Genomic DNA, 18197 nt, shown 5'->3' with positions numbered 1-18197 from the left:
ACAGTATATACATATACGTACCACACATACGAATTCGCGTGACAATAAACGAAGTTGACATTCGCATGATCCGATTTAGTTTCAGCACCGTATCTTCGCATACTCGAACGTGACAATACACGCTACAGGTGTTACGAATGAACTCAGACAATTTTTTAATAGAGTAACGAAGCCGATTTATTTGTTAGACCCTACAAAACGGCAACACTACAAAAACATGGAATACTCGGAGGAATTATATCTAGAATTATCTGTCGATTTCGCCAAATACAACGTCCAGGGTGCCGATAATTGCTACAACATCGGCGACCATACTACCTGGACCTATATGACGCAACGCGGACAAGTGAGCAAAACCCGGAGCTTTGATCTTGCATCTGTAAGGCTTGCTGCTACCGTCGCTTACAAGATAAACCCCAAATTCTCCCTTCGGTGCTTCTATCGCGGTGTAGGTGGCACCCGGAGGCACAGCAAATCCTTGCGTGTACAGCTTGAAATGATGGATCAAAGCCTCCATACTGGTTTTCATTTCCTCTCGTCTCGGTGGAACTATTTTTGCATCGTCTACTCTGACTTCGCCCGGTGGCATCTGATTTAGACACTGATATATAATTCGCAGCGACTGACGCATCTCTTCGATGCGGCAAAGATACCTGTAAACAAACGATACTACTAACAATTGTGTACATAATTTGCGCAATGGTGGAGCTCGAAATACCGAAGTTAACGAAACCCCCTTTTTAGGGGCGGACAACATTTATACTGCAAATACACGTCTAGCTAATTAGTTGAAAGTTACCCTCGATTATAATTTCATTCGGAAACCTCACGTTTTAAGTCGATTCCACAAATGGAAAGCCCGTAGTCCAATGCTGTAAGAAAACACGCCTACCTGTCGTAACAGTCACCCCTTTTGCCAATAGGAATATCGAAATCCACGAGATCGTACGCGTCGTAAGGAGCAGCTTTCCTCAAATCCCATTTGATCCCCGATCCGCGTAACATTACTCCGCTACAACCCCAATTCAGCGCGTCCTCCGCAGACAGTATTCCAATATCGCGAGTGCGAGAAATCCAAACTCTGTTCGCGGTCAGCATGTCTTCGACCTCGTCCAAACGCTCAGCATATTTTGACGCCCATTCGTATATGTCGTCCATTAAACCGAGCGGCATGTCTAATGAAACACCACCAGGACGGATGTAAGCAGCGTGCATTCGTGCACCGCTGACACGCTCGTAAAACTCCATCAGCTTCTCCCGCTCTTCGAATAACCAGAAGAAAGGTGTCATAGCACCAACATCCAATGCATGCGTACCAATGCCCATAATGTGATTCAAAATTCTTGTCAACTCGCCGAAAAGAGCTAGAAATATGAGGGAGAGTTATTAATACTGCTGCATCAATTCATTAGCTAATCAGATCTTGTACAATTACTTCCAAGTAGTTTACCAAAACAGCAGTCACTTACTTCTAATATATTTCGCTCGTATCGGTATATCTATGTTCAGCAATTTTTCAATAGCCAACGAGAAACACTGTTCGTTACACATCATAGAGACGTAATCAAGCCGATCAAAGTAAGGTAAGGCCTGCAGGTAGGTTTTATATTCAATCAACTTTTCTGTACCACGATGCAAGAGTCCTATATGTGGATCGGCACGACTGACGATTTCTCCGGCAAGCTCTAGAATCAACCGCAATACTCCGTGCGCGGCTGGATGTTGAGGTCCAAAATTGATAATCATATTTTTAACGTCTCCTCTCAGGGCAGCGTCAGCGAAGGTTGGTTTCCATTCAGACGTAGTTGGGCAATAGTAACTCTGAAACCTCATTTCGCCCGCTACGCTGTCATAGTCCGGATTGAAATCATGAGCGTTTCGCTGTTGTCTGTAATATTCAATAAATTTATTTCGGCGAAACCCTTTCTTAGGTTAAGAAGCAATTACATAACATTGTATGTATATGTATCTACATCGCGCATTTACATTTGACATCTTCGAACGTGAAACTGGTTACGTTAATATCACCTTCCGTTGCAGAACGAATTTCCTGTCCTGCAGGCTGTTGCGCACAGTGCTTTCTCGTTCCATAATCCAGCTAATCCTTTTCCTGATCGCAGAACGGTTGTCAACGCTCTGGCGGCCATTCTAGATCTGGACGATCAGAGGGGATGTTACTTATTGTTACTGTTACGCTGCGTTCATTCGCATAATCAGCTACCAATTTGTACTCTAAATAACCAAACTCGCCTTGAACACCTTCTCCGGCTACCGTAGACGCCGACCAACGGCTAAAAGATTCCCGTCACTCGTTCGTCACGTTCTGTCTCGAGCTTGGTCTAACGGAGACAGAGCGTATTCTCAACCATTCTCAACTATAATTGGTTAGCTTGTACGGTATCGTTGCAACGTACGGACTTTTGGTGCAATACGTATGTACGTATAACGACAGCGACAAATTATCTCTATAGAAACATTCCAAATTTACTCTAATAAATTAATATCAATGTAAATATATGTACATATTTAAAATAAATATCAATCTACATTATAATAATCTAAGTTTAGAATCTTGAATCTAGAAACCCACATCTGTAATGTCTACGGCAGGCGGTGGCGCCTCTATGGGAGAAAACGCTCAAACTGTTAGCCAAATTACCGATAGTCGATTTTGTCTAGTAGTTTGAGCGTGTTGCCACCGGTGTAATTGGCGCTGTACGAACATCGAACGGAGCTTTACTTTCTATCCGATAGAGGCGCCACAATTGCACGTATATACAAACAACCCAGAGTCGTCGATAAATAATAATTATGGCATAATTAGGTTATAAACAACTGAACTAAGGATAGGGAAAATTATTGACGACGCAAGGTGGTAACTAACATCGATGTGTACATACATATACAGCATTTAAAGTACTAATGTACATTAAGTACACTCTAGTCCCCTCTTAATCTTCTTTTATTTATTATCGAGCAATATACATCTTTTATTAAACTTATGGTCTTTACAATGGTATCGTATAGATAAAGAAAATACAAACAACTACAATGCTGAATGTAAAATTGCAATTATTTTATTCTGTCCATCTATGAGAGCAATGTTGATTGGTGCAAACATAGTATAATCTCATTTCTTCTTCTGCTCGTCTGGTCTGTGCTTGGAAAAATACAGCTTCTCTATGATTACACTTTGGACACGGGTGTTCTTCTGTTCTTGGTAAAGTGGGATCTGATATCACATCTGCTACAATATGTGTTAGTTCGCTGAAATAGCAAAGTTAAAATTGCAGTTTTTTTGTATACTATCCAATATTGTATGCATGCAGCAAATTACAATTACTTACTCAATTTCGTGCATAATTTTGTTCACATAAATACAATTGCTATCAGCCAGTTGTTTAAAATCGCAGTTTCTACACTGTAAAGATAATTAAGAATTATAGTCTTCATAAAGGCAAAGTAAGACATCTGATACTTACAGCATACATCAATACTTTATTTTCTTTGTCTTCTTTCGGATATAACATGTTATTGCATTCCTGACAAAATCGAATCCCAACAAAACCTGGTCCATCATCGTGTGTATCGTATCCAGTTATTTTTGACATAATGTACGTTTAATTGTAATACCCAAACAGTATATCTTTGTCTTATCAAATATCGTTCACATTACAAATAAATGATGTTTACAAATCGCAAAAGATCGATATTATATCACAGGTATCGTTGACACCTACAACGTTATTGTAGGAAAAAGTACAAGACTAGCGCTGTAAATATACTACAAAGAGACATCATGACACGCGAAGAAATTCTAGCATTAGCCTTTCAAAACCATAATGGCGATTTGTTTTGTCACGTGACCGATCGCCTATAAGTCCATTTTGTACATGTGCATATGCCATGTTTGATTGTGCGATATTCATAAATTCTGCTTGAATGAAGTTAACGTAAGGTTTTCGTCAAAAACATGTTTTGTTTGAACGTAATTTACTTAAAGAAACGAATAGATATACGCTGTACCCATGTACATATTAGCCAATCCCAAGGAATACGTAAAAGTAACTAAACCATAGCACGTATTTAATTGGTTACAAATTCGTACTAACATTTTAATGACAATTGGACAATTTTCATGCCATTGGTACACACATGTAGGCATGCAAATGTAGATTTAATCTGGAAAAATTAATGAAATTTCTTTGTTGGAATATATACATACGCATGAATTTTATACTGCTTATAACAGTATGTGCTCGTATTGTTAGAAGTTCATATCACATTTTGTAATACATTGGTGATATATACACAGATGATATTGCACATACGACAACAAAGTGTAACGTATATATTTGTTATGTACAATGGCGACGCGTCTCGTCACGTGACCAACTTCTTATTGGACCTTTTTTTATCGGCAAGGTGTGTATATACCTTAGGCCTTAGACCAATGGTCTAAGTCTCTATGGTACACATGGGCTGATATATATATGTGTGTACTGAATTTTATAAAATAAATGTGAATATAAAGTAAACCATTTTCATTTTTCAAGTAGAATATCGTACGAATTTCCTACGCTTTCGAGAGGCAAATTCTTCTTTTAAATTTCCTTTCATTTTGATTACATGCTTTGGCGCGTTTCCATGAACATGTCGGATCTGTACGTTTTCTATGGAATTACAACTACACGCACACATGCATATTTTAAACATATATTTTCTAAAAATATCAGTGAAATATTTAATTAGCGAATAGAGGGAACAGATATTATTGTTTTGAAAATGGAAAATGTCTGTTGAAGTTGTTAATGAAGTCTCGAGAATTTTCCGTACAAATTCGAACCTCGGTATGGACTTCTATTGATGTTGTGAACTATTAAATCGAGACCTGAAAGACTGATTAAAGATTCGGTTGTGGCGCTATAAATTCCACGTAATATTTCTAAAGGAGGAGAACGTGTACCAACGGGTACGAGGCACACAAACATAATGTGTGCACGTACACGAGGAGCACGATCACACTGCTACACAGTTGCACGTGTGGGCGCGTACGTGTAGACATGTGTGCACGGTAGACAGTTTTGATACGCGTCGGGCGTCGGGAGTCGGGAGTTTAACGTTCGTAAGAGTTTTCAGGAAAGACAAGAGGTGCGCTGGTGTTCCACTAAGCTACCCCCAGCCTTACTACCCCCACCCTTCTGTTCGAGCTCCCCTAGCTAGTGCAAATCTCGGCGGATGAATGTTTTCTTAAGGGATTCTTCCCGAAAGCGACGCGAAAATCTGAGAGGGATCGAGAAAGCTGAAAATTCGTGAGTGAAACCATTTATTCGAAAATTCGTTCTATTTTTTGTTCCCCGGATCCTGAAGTTTGTAGAATTCGGATTCGTAAACTAAGAAGAAAGACTAAACTTGTGTTCAAGGCGTTCCTGGGGGGTGATGGCACTCACGCCGACAGCGTCTCCCACAAAGATTTCACCATTTTTCTATATGGAACGAAATTTTACATTTCTCCATGTATATCGTACATTTTTTGGTTAACCTGTCGGCTAGTACGCTTTGAACACGTGATTACGATAAACGCCGCGTAACTGGAGTTTGGGTTTGAACTTTTTTTTCCAAAGAATTTGCTTAAACATTATCAACGGCCGATTTGTTTTGTTACATGTTTTCCCTGGGATAACGACACGAATTTCTATTCGAGTTATTTTCACATGAATATTTGTCTTTGTAACCACATTTCGTTTATATTACCGATTTCTGTATTTCATTCAGGTAGATATTTTGTATTTCATAAGTTTGATAGTTCCTCTACAAATTTCAGAATACACACTGTAATCGTGAAATTATTTTATCCATGTTGTGTGCTATTGTTACGTACCACTTATACATTTTGCTGATCAAACTATATATTTTTCAATAATTTCTCCTACTTTCCTTTGTTACTTCCACTGACATTCGAAGGCTTGTTCTTATTCTTGAGTGATGCCTTTTGGTTTTCTACTTTTGCAGAAGCACTTAATCGTTCTGAATTATTTATATACTTTGTTAAAGTTTGTGCGTGTACAGGCAAACGTATAAGAATCAAATTGGATCATTTCAAGTTTAATTTTAACAGATCTTTACGCAATGTTTAGTTCTCTGTCAGCAATGCAATGAAACAATCGTATACAAGAAACCTCTATACAACAAACCTCACTCAAGAACCTCTATACAAAAAACCAACATTCGTTGTTGTCAAGAAAACAAAAACTAATAACACCAAACCATAAAGTCATTGATACAGAATCTAACTATATTATACATGATATTATACTTGAAATACAAGCGTATTGGTTTCTAAAGGAAGTTTACGTCTATTTTGATATTGTAATATCTGCCATTCTAATGATCTGTCAAGAAATACTAAAGTCACATTCGAAATTCATTTTATGTACAATATTCAAACTATTGCAAATGCCATAAACGATTTTTGTCAAAATATATATTTTCAATGTTGCAAGGGTATAATTAAACTGCTTGTTGCTATTGACAGGAAGATTGTTCTAAGAAGGTACCATAATGGAGAGTGGAAGTATCTTGAATACCCCAGGTAATTATCCTGGTGGGGATCGCCAACAGTTTTGCGTTTCCTGGAATTCTCATCAGTCGAATATGCACAGTGCGTTTCCTAAATTGTTAAGTTCTGAGCAATTTGTCGATGTCACTTTGGCTTGCGACGGAGGTTCGATAAAATGTCACAAAGTGGTATTGTCAGCCTGTAGCGATTATTTGGAACGTTTGCTGCTAGAAATACCATGCACCCATCCCATTATCGTTTTGAGAGATATGAAAATGTGGGAACTTCAAGCTTTGGTGGAGTTTATGTATCGTGGAGAAGTATACGTGGAGCAACAGCAGCTGGCAAAGTTAATGCAGGCTGCTGAAGTATTACAGGTAATAACCGAAAGATTTGTCTTGCTATTTCTACGAACACTTAGACATTTTTTCAATAAAATAGTTTTTCAAAATGTTCGGAACGCGTCCATAAGTCGATCCGATCTAACGATAACATATTTTGCTCCAGATTCGTGGTCTATCCACCCAAGGAAACGATAACACTTTGAGCGAAACTAATCCACAACAATGCGATTCAAATACTCCATCGGCTGCTCCACCTACTACCCCGCAGCAGGATGGAGCCAATTTTAAAGCAGAGGAGACTCATTTGGATGATGGAACATCAACTACTAATTTTCTGGAGACTACGTCTATCGCTGCATCTAGTACAGCAAGTGCGCCATCGCATACTAGCACCCCGGTGTCACAAAACCCGAATTCCTCGAATTTTATGAACATGGAGCACAGCGAAGCACTACAACATTTGGAAAAAGCGCTGAGCGCTTGCGAAGCGACTCTCACCGAAACCCAGGGAATGGTAAAGATGGAACCGGACGAGCAATTTACTCAGCAACAGGATGTAAAACCGTACTCTATTAGTATGGTACCGAGCAGTAATTGTAATCCTAGTAGCCCGTTTCCTGCAATCGAAGGTGAGAAACGAATATGCCTGGTCCTATTATCAAAGAACAAAGATATTTGAACGCGAACACGCAGAGGATCGGAGACGGGCATGCACAGTTTAATCATTGCTTGTTTTACTTGTAGGGTACCAGAGACGACAAAGACGTTCGGAGGAAGAATTGAAACAAGCTTCGGACATGGTGGCACGTGGTATGACGTTTCAAGTTGCTTCGGAAAAATATAAAATTCCGATAAGTACGATTCGATTCTACATGGTTCGAAAAGGTATATTGCAAAGGCGAAAACGCGGCCGTGGTTCAAGCAATCTTGGCATGAACAGTCAGCCAGGAAGTCCGGCAAGTCCGCCGTATCATATGATGAATTATCGTTTGCCAGAGAGCCTAAACTCCAGCCTACCGTAGTGCTATAAGAGAAGTAGCGAGTTTTTAGACTTGAGTTGAATCGAACAAATTTTTTATTGCCGTATCGGAGCTGTTCCAGACTGTCATTCTTCCCATGCTTATCGACTCACACTGAGTTATCCGTTCTTTTCACTCCATCATTCACGACCGGAAACGGTCACGCATGTCTATTGCGAATGCGTTTTCGCCGAATAATTAACTATTCTCCATACATTTATTGCATTTACAGAGAAGATAGTAATTTAATAGAGAATAATTGACAATGTGTACGTATCGTACACGATAGGTATGATTTTAGTCTAGAACAGCTCGACTCCGTGTACATAAGCAGCACCATACGCGAGCTTTCGGACGCAGCATCTAGACAAAAGGAAAAATAACGAAATAATTGAATTAGAAGCAGAACGAAAGAGACTTGTCGTGTCGGTTGGTTTTCCGAGGTTTCTCCGAGTTGTCGATCATTTTACCAATCAATTGTAAAAAATGAATATTTTCACGACGTTGTTTGATCCGATCAATTGCTTTCTTCATTTACGATTTTTGATTCTCGTTAATTTTCTCTGCTCTGTCACGATGTAAACAAACAGAAGTCAGAATGATATGACAAGTGTCGATGCGGCGCTCGAAGGCCACTCGTACGGTTCAGTTTTGGGCCGTGTTCCGTTCTTCTACTTAGTGACACATACACCTTGCGTACATGGATAGCGTAAGAGGTATTTTTTTGAGTCCTATACACAGATTGCTACAACAGATTTACATAACACGGTTCATAGAAAAAGATTGAACGCGTCACGCGAACCATATTTTTACGATCGCTCGAAAAATCTTTTTGATAATACGTATCCGTAGGGTAGATTCTTTTTTATTACGTATTTATATACATAGAAGTACACACGCACTGACATACACCACGTAACACGGACAAGCATTCACACGCTCCCGGACACATACACGCGCACACACACCGTTGGAAGAGTTGGTGGAGAGAGTGAGAGAGATATACGATAAATCTAGACACAGAGGAGACAGGCATACAAACAAACACACGCGCGCGTGCGCGCGCGCAAACACGTCGGTACATACGTATGAATTACGTTGGTTGTGTTTAGAGTCAACCGGTGGTTACAGTTCATTGTTAATAGGAGATTATAGCTCTTTGACTTTTCTCACTATCTAGATATTGTTTTGTTTAATTTGACGCGAAATCAAGCAAAACGAGGAACAGAGAGAGAGAGAGAGAGAGAGAGTTTACGGTTGAGAAAAGCTTGTTACAATATTACGAGAAGACCGTAGGCTTTGTCCATGAACGAATTTTAGTCACTACGTTCAAGACTGGTTATACACGGCAGATTCCCAACCACGTCGAATCTTATTATATACTGGAAAATCTGAATTGATTATACCGATATTTTTGTAGAGACCTTGTCGTGGTACGAGTCTTCTTTCTGCCTTCATACAAGTGCTCGCGCTCCAATTTAATTCACCGAGTATATATGTATATCTATATGTATATGTTTGTATATTATTCTTGTATCAACGTACAATCGTACGCAGTAAAATACGTACATATATATATTTATATGTATACATATATGCATGTGCATGTGCACCGATGCACTCACGCACGCACGCACGCACGCAGGCAAACAGGTAGACAGCAGTATAGGCACGACCCACATAAACATACCCACAAGTACTTCGGACACGTATACGTACACAGCAAGACGCGTGATTACAAAGCATAAGGATACGCGAATACAGAATGAAACCGTTTATGCGTGTGTGCGCGCGTGACGCGCGTTACTATAAAAACATGTACATGTATATATACAGGTGAACGTTCACGCGCGTTGTACGAATATGTAATATGTGTTGGTGATTGGAAGCTCGATACTCGGTGCTCGGTAACAGAAAGCAGTTGGTACTTGTTCAAAAAGTTTACGGTTTAGCTTCTTCGAAATCGTCTCTGAAAAGAATGAACGATCACGACGTTACTTGGCGTAATGCTTTTTACATGCTAGTGTACAATAAAACTTATAATCGATCGTCAAAATTTACCAGTTTTCATGAAAGCGACCAAATACGGCTTCTTCGATCGTTTTGTGAATCCTGGATTTGCCTTTTCGAAAGATTATATGATTAGATATCGAGATGCCGTGGCGCGCGTTCGCAAACCCGCAGCTTTGCGCCTATATACATTATATACAATACGTGTACATATACTTTCCCCGGAGTATATTGGAACTCGTTCGCGCGTACGCACATGCATACTTCCATACACGGATACGTATCTCTACAGGCATGCATGCGTGCATGCGCGAACGCACGTGTGTGCGCGCGTGATTGCGCACATGTTTCTTTCTGTGCATGCACGTATGTATGTATGCAAATACATGCGTGTATACGTTCCCGCGTACACACGGTCGCGGGAGAAACAATATACGATATACGATACGAATGCCTCGTCACCGATTCGTGTGTTTTTTCTTCTTTTTTTTTTTTTTTAACCAGGATCCCGATTCTAAATCGTTACGGTAAAGAATAAGGGCGCCTCGGAGCGTGCGCCTGGCAACAAACGCGAACGATTGATGGGCATTCTCCAGGTATATCTATACAGAGAACATACACGCGCACAGAAGGCATTCGGACGCAACGTACACACCCACACACACGCAAACACCCTCACCACGTACACGCGCACACGTTGATCACACAACGGACATAGGACACAACAGGACATTGACACAAACGTAACGTAATCGTACAGTGTATTGCCTTTGTTAAATAGCATTCGGATAAAGCCATATTTTTCCATGCAATGCAATAATCCAGCAAAATAAATTACCGTAATTGTGAAACAGCCTAAAATAGGGAAGAGTGCCAGATAAAACAAAAAAAAGAAAAATACTGAGAAAGAATAGGAAGGAAAACAGAAGAGGAGGAAGGATAGAAAAAAGGGAGAGAGGAGGGGAGGACGGGCGGTGGTACGGCGAAGGAGAGAAGATTAGAGGAGAAGCGAAGCGTAAAAGGGAGAAGAATACGTGGGCAAAGGAAAGGGAGGGAAAAATGGGGAGTAGGAGAAGGCGAAGGTGGAAAAGAATAATGGGCGTGATCGATGTAAAACGATTTCCTACCACTTAGAACATATTTGCCTTTTATTCTGGCCTCGTGATAAATCCTCACTTTATTTATACTCGACAATATACTGGATACCGTGCGAAGGAACGACTAAATTAGGATAGGAAACTTGATGAACCAATGATTTCTCGCGGTACGCTGCGAGTCCTAAAATTCCACCTCGTTCGCGTGATATCGGTGCGAACCCGGGACTTTGGGATTCTCTGGAATTTTCGATTCGTTTCCTACCCTACATTTATTCTCTCTCTGTCTCCTGTTTTCCGTTTCTATCTCTCTCTCTCTCACACACACACACTCTCTTTCTCCATACTTTTCCTCTTTCTCACTCTCATTCTGCTTGGTCCTCCCGTTCTCCCCTCCTACGTTCTCCTGTTCTCGATGAATCCGAGTAGCTGTGCGATGTGTTGGTGCTCCTCTATTTACCTTTGTCTTTCTTTGCGTTGATCCAAAAAATTCCCTGCTTCTTCGACGACTCTTCCCTTATTTCTCCTTGCCTCGTTTTGTCGCCGAGATCGCGAATAGAATTCTCTAGAAAAAAAAGTGTACCGATTAACACACGTGTAGAAAGAAACGGGGTTATAGAGGAAAGAAAGCGGAGGGTTGCGGTTTTTCCAGTCGCGTTTCGAACAGAATAAAAGAAACGAGAACACAAGCGACGAGGTAGCGTTTTTATCGGCGTGTACACACACACAGCGTTGTTGCTTGAACAAAAAAAAAAACAAAAAAAAGAAGTTCGTATCGCGTGAATCATCGTTCAAAAAGTTCCAGTTGACAAAGGTTTTATACAGATCTATTAAAAAAAAACCAGTATTTCAAACCAATGAAGAATAATTAGTTTTCTAATAATAACAGTACATTTTACGTGAACTTAGAAACAGTGCTTAAGTCAGTAATGCTCAGCGTATGTAACAAATATTTTTAGTGGAAATCCGTGTCATACTCACGTGAATTATAATGCCCTTAAAATATGTAACTAAACTAAATTAAACTAAACTAAAATAAAGTAAAATAAAACTAAAACTAAACAACAATCAAAGAAGCATGGACGATACTTGACGACTATTATTAATATAGACGTTTTCTTAGGAATACATAGATCGTAGCCATTTTGAGGCAGTTTACGTTATATATTTAATTATTATATTAGATTATCGCTTCGAACTACTCTTTTTAAGGCGGTATTATTATTTGTAGATAGATTTTGCGATTATACTTACTGCGATGATCGGTCGATGATCACTATAATTAAGGTTTCTTTTTACAGTTACCGAGATCAATGTCCTGCGAACGACAAGAAACTCGATCGATCGGTTTTTCGTTCCTCCGTTCTGCGACGCGGTTTTACTTCTTCTTCTTCTTCTTCTTCGACGCTTCTTGTACTTTCGAATTATTTTATCCTCCGGTCGGTACACAGAGACCTGCGCGTACACGTTTCTCGAGGGAAACGGACACCCGAGGTTGTTTGCGGAACATTGCCCCAACCCTTTTGCAACGGATTGTTGTTCTCGATAATATAATCGATCGACCGATCGATCGGTTCCTTGCTCGTGTCAGAATCGTGAATGAACGTTCTATAGATATTTTTTGACGAAATCACAAACCTATAAGAAGAAAAAAAAAAAGGAAAGAAAGAAAGAGTAAAAGTCCAATTTTCTAAACGTAGGTTCCTTAAGACTTAACGAACACGACGCGACCGTTGCAACAGGTTGCGACAAGTTGCGCGTATACGTACGATGCGCGTATACACACACACATCGTGTACGCGGCATCGCGTCGAGCGGGACACTCGCCATTAAAACGCCCTCGTGCCCCATCGATTTTGTTTTCCGTTTTTTTTTTTTTTTTTTTTCGATCGGCGCGACAAGTTTGCACCGTCCGACGCGATGCCCGTCGAAGAGAAATTGCACGTACGCCTCACGGTTGCCGTCGCCGTTGCCCGTTGCCGTTACTGTTGCAAAATAGACGAATAAATTAGCGATTAGCGAGAAAACATAGATGAGGGGGTGGAGGGAGAGTGAATGATATGTCGCTAGCCGCGACGCATCCCGTGTCGCGTATGCGCGTTGATCGCGGTTCCGCGGTTGCTGAGAACGAAGGAAAGAGCAAGTTATGCGTCACGCCGTTCGAACACAAATCGAAGGAGGGAATGAAAAGAAAAATGATTCAGAATTATATCGATTCTCGCGTTTACTGTTTCGGTTTTCCGCTTCGGTTACCCTTTCTAGGTTTTATTCTGGTTGCTTTTTTACAATTTTTAGGCGCGATCCGTAATACAAGGAGGCGCGAACGCAGGACAAAACCGAACAAAACAGACTAGAATAGATAATAGAGAGTAGGATAGAATAGAAAATAGGACAAAAAACAAAACAAAATAGAACAGAATAGAACGGAACAAAACAAACCAGACCAGTTCAGAGTATGTAGGTAAAGAGAAAAAGAGGGAGAGAGAGAAAGAAAGAGAGAAAGGTAAATAGAAGAGAGAGAGAGAGAGAGAGAGACGATGCGACGATCGTTTCAGTAATTACCGATCCGATTTTGAGAGAAAGCTTACGATCGTACAGTCTTATATTCAGAATATCGACCGATTTTCTTAAGCGAGATCATTCGGTAAAACAACGTCATAGCAACAGTAATACGCATTTCAAAGACTCGAATTTGCAACATACATGCACTTCTGTACAGAATTTTTCGTAGGTTGCGACGATTTTCATGAAAGGAAAAAGAAAACTCAGCACTTGTCGGCTTCGTGAAATTAAAGTATTGTTGTTTCATTTATGTATAAGCTGTACGTTAAGGAAAAAAAATTGCTTATAATTTTAGGGTCGTGTAACGTGTGTTAGCGAAGCATGCTTCTAAGTAGAAAGATAGGACAATGCTATAACAATAATTATTATAATTAAAGTGAGTTAAGAGTATAAGGCATTTAATAAGTGCAAAGTATTTCTTAATAAAAGTACTTCCAAAAATGAGAATGTCTACACAGATTGTATGAAAAAAGTATTCCTGTTCCCTCGTTCGGCGAACGAACACTCTCGAACCGTCGACCACGCGAATCGGTGGTAGCGCGACCGCGAGAAAATCGGATCGGTGTGGGATCGTGGATTCGCGCCGCGACCGACGCAAACGCGACTGCCCGCTCGATTGCCAAGGAAAATCGCAACGGGGTGTCGTTTCGAACGTGTGGGATATTTTGAACGAGATTCTCGGGAGTGTCGAGAGAGGAGATCGCGGAGACAAAGGCCGTGAGACGCGGCGGTTCCCGAACCGCGAGCAGAATCGCAAGGAGCGCGGTGCGCGACGCGGCGCGAGCCGAAAAATACGCGAAGGGAGACGAGAGGGTGACGCGCGTGCAAAACGTACCCGCTGCGAAAGTTTCTGCGAAGCAAAAATTGCGCAGTTGTCGCGAGCGAATGAGTCGGTGCGCACGCTCCCGCGCGTTCCCTTTGTGTTATTTTCGGGCGGAATCGCCGTTCGAAGCTTTAAATAGGACCGACTTTCCGACCGAGAAGACAGTTTGTAACACAACCGGTTCTATATGGTGGAGCATCGAAGATTATTCACTGTGAGTAAACAACGTTGATCGGTGGAACGGTGGATCGTGTCGGAAAACCTCGACTTATCGTTCTACCCGGACGAAAGAGGAAGAACCCCTTCGACGATTCCGTCGAACGGGGGGGTTGGCTTTTCCGTGACGATGAACCGTGGATTCGTTTCCACAACGCGGTGTTCGCGTCGGGCCGTTTCTTCCTCGAGGCGAATCAACTTCCTCGAGGAAGAGGCGTGCGCGAAACGCGTTCGAGTTACAACGAAACGTAGAATGGCGGGGGGTCCCTATAGTATACGCACGATTCGAACTTGGACTAGATTGAATCGTCGTTCGGGAAGAACAGAGTTCGACGTCGCACGGATCGACCGAAATCGTTGCGAAGAACGCGAGGTTCCTCGCACAGCCCAGAATAAATCACCGAGTTGGTCTCGATCTCGATCGATTCGCGGTTCCGTTATCATCGCTAAATTTGTGTCGCTGCCTTGGCAGAGTTTCGCCGTTTCGATCGAGATTTCGATTGTTCGATCCAACTCGATTCGCCTCGACTATCTCGACTCGACTCGACTCGACTCGCGCGAGGCGCGAAACTCGAAACAGCGTTCAACTTCCGGCGCGCGCCAACGCGGCGCGCCGTGACGTCGACGCGGCTTGCGACAACCTTTCTGAATTTAACGATGACAAGAGCGAGCAGCGAACGAGTTGAACCGAGATCGAATCGAGATGTTAACGATCTGGTGAATCGTTCGTTATGGTTTTCCGATTCCGATGACGACGCCTGCGTATAGATGCCGACCGAATGCATGGCGAGCCCGTTGCAGCGGGAACTGGCGGACTCCATAATACGGTTGAAACCGCTCGACGAAATCCGCATTCTGCTGGCGTGCGGGGCAAAGGCGAACGAGGCTGTCACTCAGGGTTTGAGGCCGTTGCATTACGCGGTGTGGCAGAAGTACACGGAAGCGGCCCGGTTGTTGTTGGTGCGGGGCGCGGACATCGACGCGACCGACGAATGCGGATATTCCGCGTTGCACCTCGCCGCCGAGCACGGCTACGTGGATTTGGTCAAGCTTCTGCTCGACCACGGGGCCAAGGTCGACCATCGAGTGGACACCGGGGAGCTTTTCCCAAGGTAGGAGCTTCATCGGTCTCGAAGCGGTCGCGCCGACCAATAGAATCGGAAACCAGAAACGATTCTCCCCTTTCGCTTTGGCCTCGGTCGCGACGACGATCGATTGGCATCGGAAACGCGTCGATCGCCGTGTCGAATTTTGGGCACGTCGATCGCGCGCCAAAACCCTTCTATACGTACGAACGGATAAATTGCAGCCACGCGCCACTCTCGTAATTGCTACGTGGACCGCCGTAGCGTGCTTATTCGTGGACAAGAACGCGAGAAGCGAAAGAGAAGAATGGTCGCGGCATTGCTCGGACCGATCGGTCAAAGAATCTCGCTTAACCACGCAGGACAACCATGTGCGACGAACCCCTGCGGCTCGCTCTCAAGAATCGGCACGTCGACGTCGCGAGAATTCTATTGGAAGCTGGCGCGAACCCGAACAAAAGGTACTTTTTCGGTTCGGAAATTAATTTGGTCTCGCCGTTGGATCTCCAATGCATGGAATTGTTGTTGGCGTTCGGGGCTCAACCGAACACGAGGGATCGCGCCGGACTCACGCCGTTGATGAAAGCTTCGAGATTACCACAGGTAATAATGTTCTCGTTCGGGCCGGTCGGCCGGCCGGAATTCGGTATCATTTGTAAGCGAGGAACGTTCTCACCGACAGGGTATATCTTCCGTGTTGCTTCTGCTGAGCTACGGGGCGGACGTGAACTCGATGGCGGACACGAGACACGACTACCGGACCGTTCTTCACTACGCTATCCTCGGCGGAGATCCGACGGTGATCGATCTGCTCCTGAAGCAGGGCGCTCGACTGGATCTCGGGCCCGAGTATCAGAAGCCGACGGCTCTCGACTTGGCCATTCTCAAGGGGGATCCCTCTATCGTCCAGATGCTGTTGAGATCGGGTGAGTTAGCGCGACGCGACTCGACCAGCTTTTTGGTTCGTTGGCCGGTAGAATCTATAATGTCGTGACTGCGAACACGAATTGATGCATTAGGTGCTGACGTGAACGCGACCTCGCCGATCATCGGTTCTCCGCTTCACGTCGCCTGCGCGGACAACATTCCAAACAGACTGGAGATCCTGACGATGCTGTTGGAGCGGGGCGCGGACCCGAACCTGGTGATACGCAGCGACGAAGGGCCGGCGTTGCGCCCGGTTTTGGCCGAATACGTAGCTTCGAATGAAAACCCGTCGGTCCAGGTGGTGGCACTCTTGCTCAAGTACGGTGCTCGGGTCGTGATCAAGACGCAGTTCCGCGACCCGCACGGCATATTGAACTCTCTCCAGAATACAGCGAACAAGCCGCGACTGCTGAAAGCATTGCTGGATGCGGCGGAGAGCTTCGATCCTTGTATGATACGGAGATCGAGCAGCTTGACTGACGCGCAGAGGGCGATCGTGATGGAGGCGGCCGGAACTCCGTTGCCTCTTACCCATCAGGCCAGGCTGATCGTTCGAAAGCTGTGCGGCAACAAGCTGCCGAAAATTGTTCACAAACTTCAGCTACCGCAATCGCTGAACCGTTACCTACTCTACGACGTTTATTAAGTCTTCCCAAGCTTCGCGAATCGTGCGGAATAGCCGCTAACGAAGCTGCTACCGGTACCACTGATTCTTCCGAACAATTCGCCGCGGCGACGTGAATCGCTGCGCGGGACGAGGGGAGAAGATGGAGAACGCGAGAGGCGTGCAGCGGAGACCGCTGCTGCACCGGATTCGTTTCCAGCCTCTCTTTTTCCAATTCTGGCCACGTCGCGTTATGCCAATCCGATGCGATGTCGGGTTGAAAACCTGCCACGGTGTTTAGGAGTCGAACAAACAAGCCCGGGTTTCGAAAAGAAACTCTCGCTCGCTCGCACAAATTGTTGTCGCCACGAAAGGTTGCCATTCGTCGCGTCACCGTCCACGTTTTTACTCGTTAAACTTGAATTGACGCGTGATGCTTCTTCCTATACCCGACGCGTCGATTGCTCGAACCTGTAAATGGAAATGGGGAAAAAAAAAACATCGAACATCATTTTGTACCTACGCGCAGTATCCATCCAACGAATTCATAGTTATACCTAATATTACGAGTACATATATACACGAATACGTATTTATCTATTTATGATAATGTGTACAACGACTGTGTACAACCCGATCGAAACAATCGCCTTGACAATCGAACCAATAAAAGATAACTGAAGGAATATACCCGTTGAATCCAAACGATCTCGTCCGCGTACGCTACACTTCTCTTCCTCCAATTCTTCAAATATTATTTTCTGCAGCAACAAGATGATCTGTCGCAAACTTGTCTCTTGCGACTAAAATACTCGATGATACATGCTCCGGTATATACAACCTTCTATACTGGTTGCACACGTACATAGCTACGTTTTTCTACTGCGGTCCATATTTCCAGAACGAAATGCTTGCAACTTGCGACGAGTTGACGTCATTCGAATGACGAGCATT

At 43.2% G+C, this 18197-nt stretch overlaps 4 protein-coding genes across 9 annotated transcripts; 2 read left to right on the top strand and 2 right to left on the bottom strand.

The window, feature by feature from the left end:
- Nucleotides 1–151: 151 nt before the first annotated feature.
- On the bottom strand, nt 152–2445 carry Nd-49 (NADH dehydrogenase (ubiquinone) 49 kDa subunit). Of its 2 annotated transcripts, XM_078194133.1 has the most exons (5): nt 2251–2445; nt 2029–2154; nt 1470–1888; nt 893–1364; nt 152–653 (listed from the first exon to the last, which is right to left on the bottom strand). In XM_078194133.1, the coding sequence occupies exons 2-5, from the start codon at nt 2145–2147 to the stop codon at nt 248–250; spliced, it is 1416 nt and encodes a 471-aa protein (XP_078050259.1). In that variant the 5' UTR covers nt 2148–2154; nt 2251–2445; the 3' UTR covers nt 152–247. The 2 variants fall into 2 exon arrangements, with proteins under 2 accessions (XP_078050259.1, XP_078050260.1); XM_078194134.1 differs by lacking the exon at nt 2251–2445 and having other exon boundaries at nt 1987–2125.
- Nucleotides 2446–2947: 502 nt separating this feature from the next.
- Rpii15 (RNA polymerase II subunit RpII15) lies at nt 2948–4375 on the bottom strand. Of its 2 annotated transcripts, XM_078194152.1 has the most exons (4): nt 4226–4375; nt 3483–3736; nt 3348–3421; nt 2948–3267 (listed from the first exon to the last, which is right to left on the bottom strand). In XM_078194152.1, the coding sequence occupies exons 2-4, from the start codon at nt 3609–3611 to the stop codon at nt 3078–3080; spliced, it is 393 nt and encodes a 130-aa protein (XP_078050278.1). In that variant the 5' UTR covers nt 3612–3736; nt 4226–4375; the 3' UTR covers nt 2948–3077. The 2 variants fall into 2 exon arrangements, with proteins under 2 accessions (XP_078050278.1, XP_078050277.1); XM_078194151.1 differs by lacking the exon at nt 4226–4375 and having other exon boundaries at nt 3483–4168.
- Nucleotides 4376–4899: 524 nt separating this feature from the next.
- On the top strand, nt 4900–14051 carry LOC144476763 (uncharacterized). 4 transcript variants are annotated; one of them, XM_078193959.1, is made up of 6 exons: nt 4900–5312; nt 6536–6661; nt 6791–6936; nt 7067–7532; nt 7648–7758; nt 12328–14051. In XM_078193959.1, exons 2-6 carry the CDS (start codon nt 6562–6564, stop codon nt 12573–12575), a joined length of 1071 nt encoding a protein of 356 aa, XP_078050085.1. In that variant the 5' UTR covers nt 4900–5312; nt 6536–6561; the 3' UTR covers nt 12576–14051. The 4 variants fall into 4 exon arrangements, with proteins under 4 accessions (XP_078050085.1, XP_078050082.1, XP_078050084.1 ...); XM_078193956.1 differs by having other exon boundaries at nt 6536–6936; XM_078193957.1 differs by having other exon boundaries at nt 5231–5312; nt 6540–6936.
- Nucleotides 14052–14261: 210 nt separating this feature from the next.
- LOC144476762 (ankyrin repeat and SOCS box protein 16) lies at nt 14262–17979 on the top strand. The gene is made up of 5 exons (XM_078193955.1): nt 14262–14625; nt 15396–15739; nt 16075–16315; nt 16395–16638; nt 16732–17979. Exons 1-5 carry the CDS (start codon nt 14599–14601, stop codon nt 17283–17285), a joined length of 1410 nt encoding a protein of 469 aa, XP_078050081.1. The 5' UTR covers nt 14262–14598; the 3' UTR covers nt 17286–17979.
- The last annotated feature ends 218 nt before the right edge of the window (nt 17980–18197 follow it).

This window comes from Augochlora pura, chromosome 11 (assembly GCF_028453695.1).
Source record: "Augochlora pura isolate Apur16 chromosome 11, APUR_v2.2.1, whole genome shotgun sequence".
In the NCBI taxonomy this organism is placed as follows: Eukaryota; Metazoa; Arthropoda; class Insecta; order Hymenoptera; family Halictidae; genus Augochlora; species Augochlora pura.
Note: the sequence above shows the minus strand (reverse complement) of the source record. Positions and strands in the feature narration are given on the sequence as shown.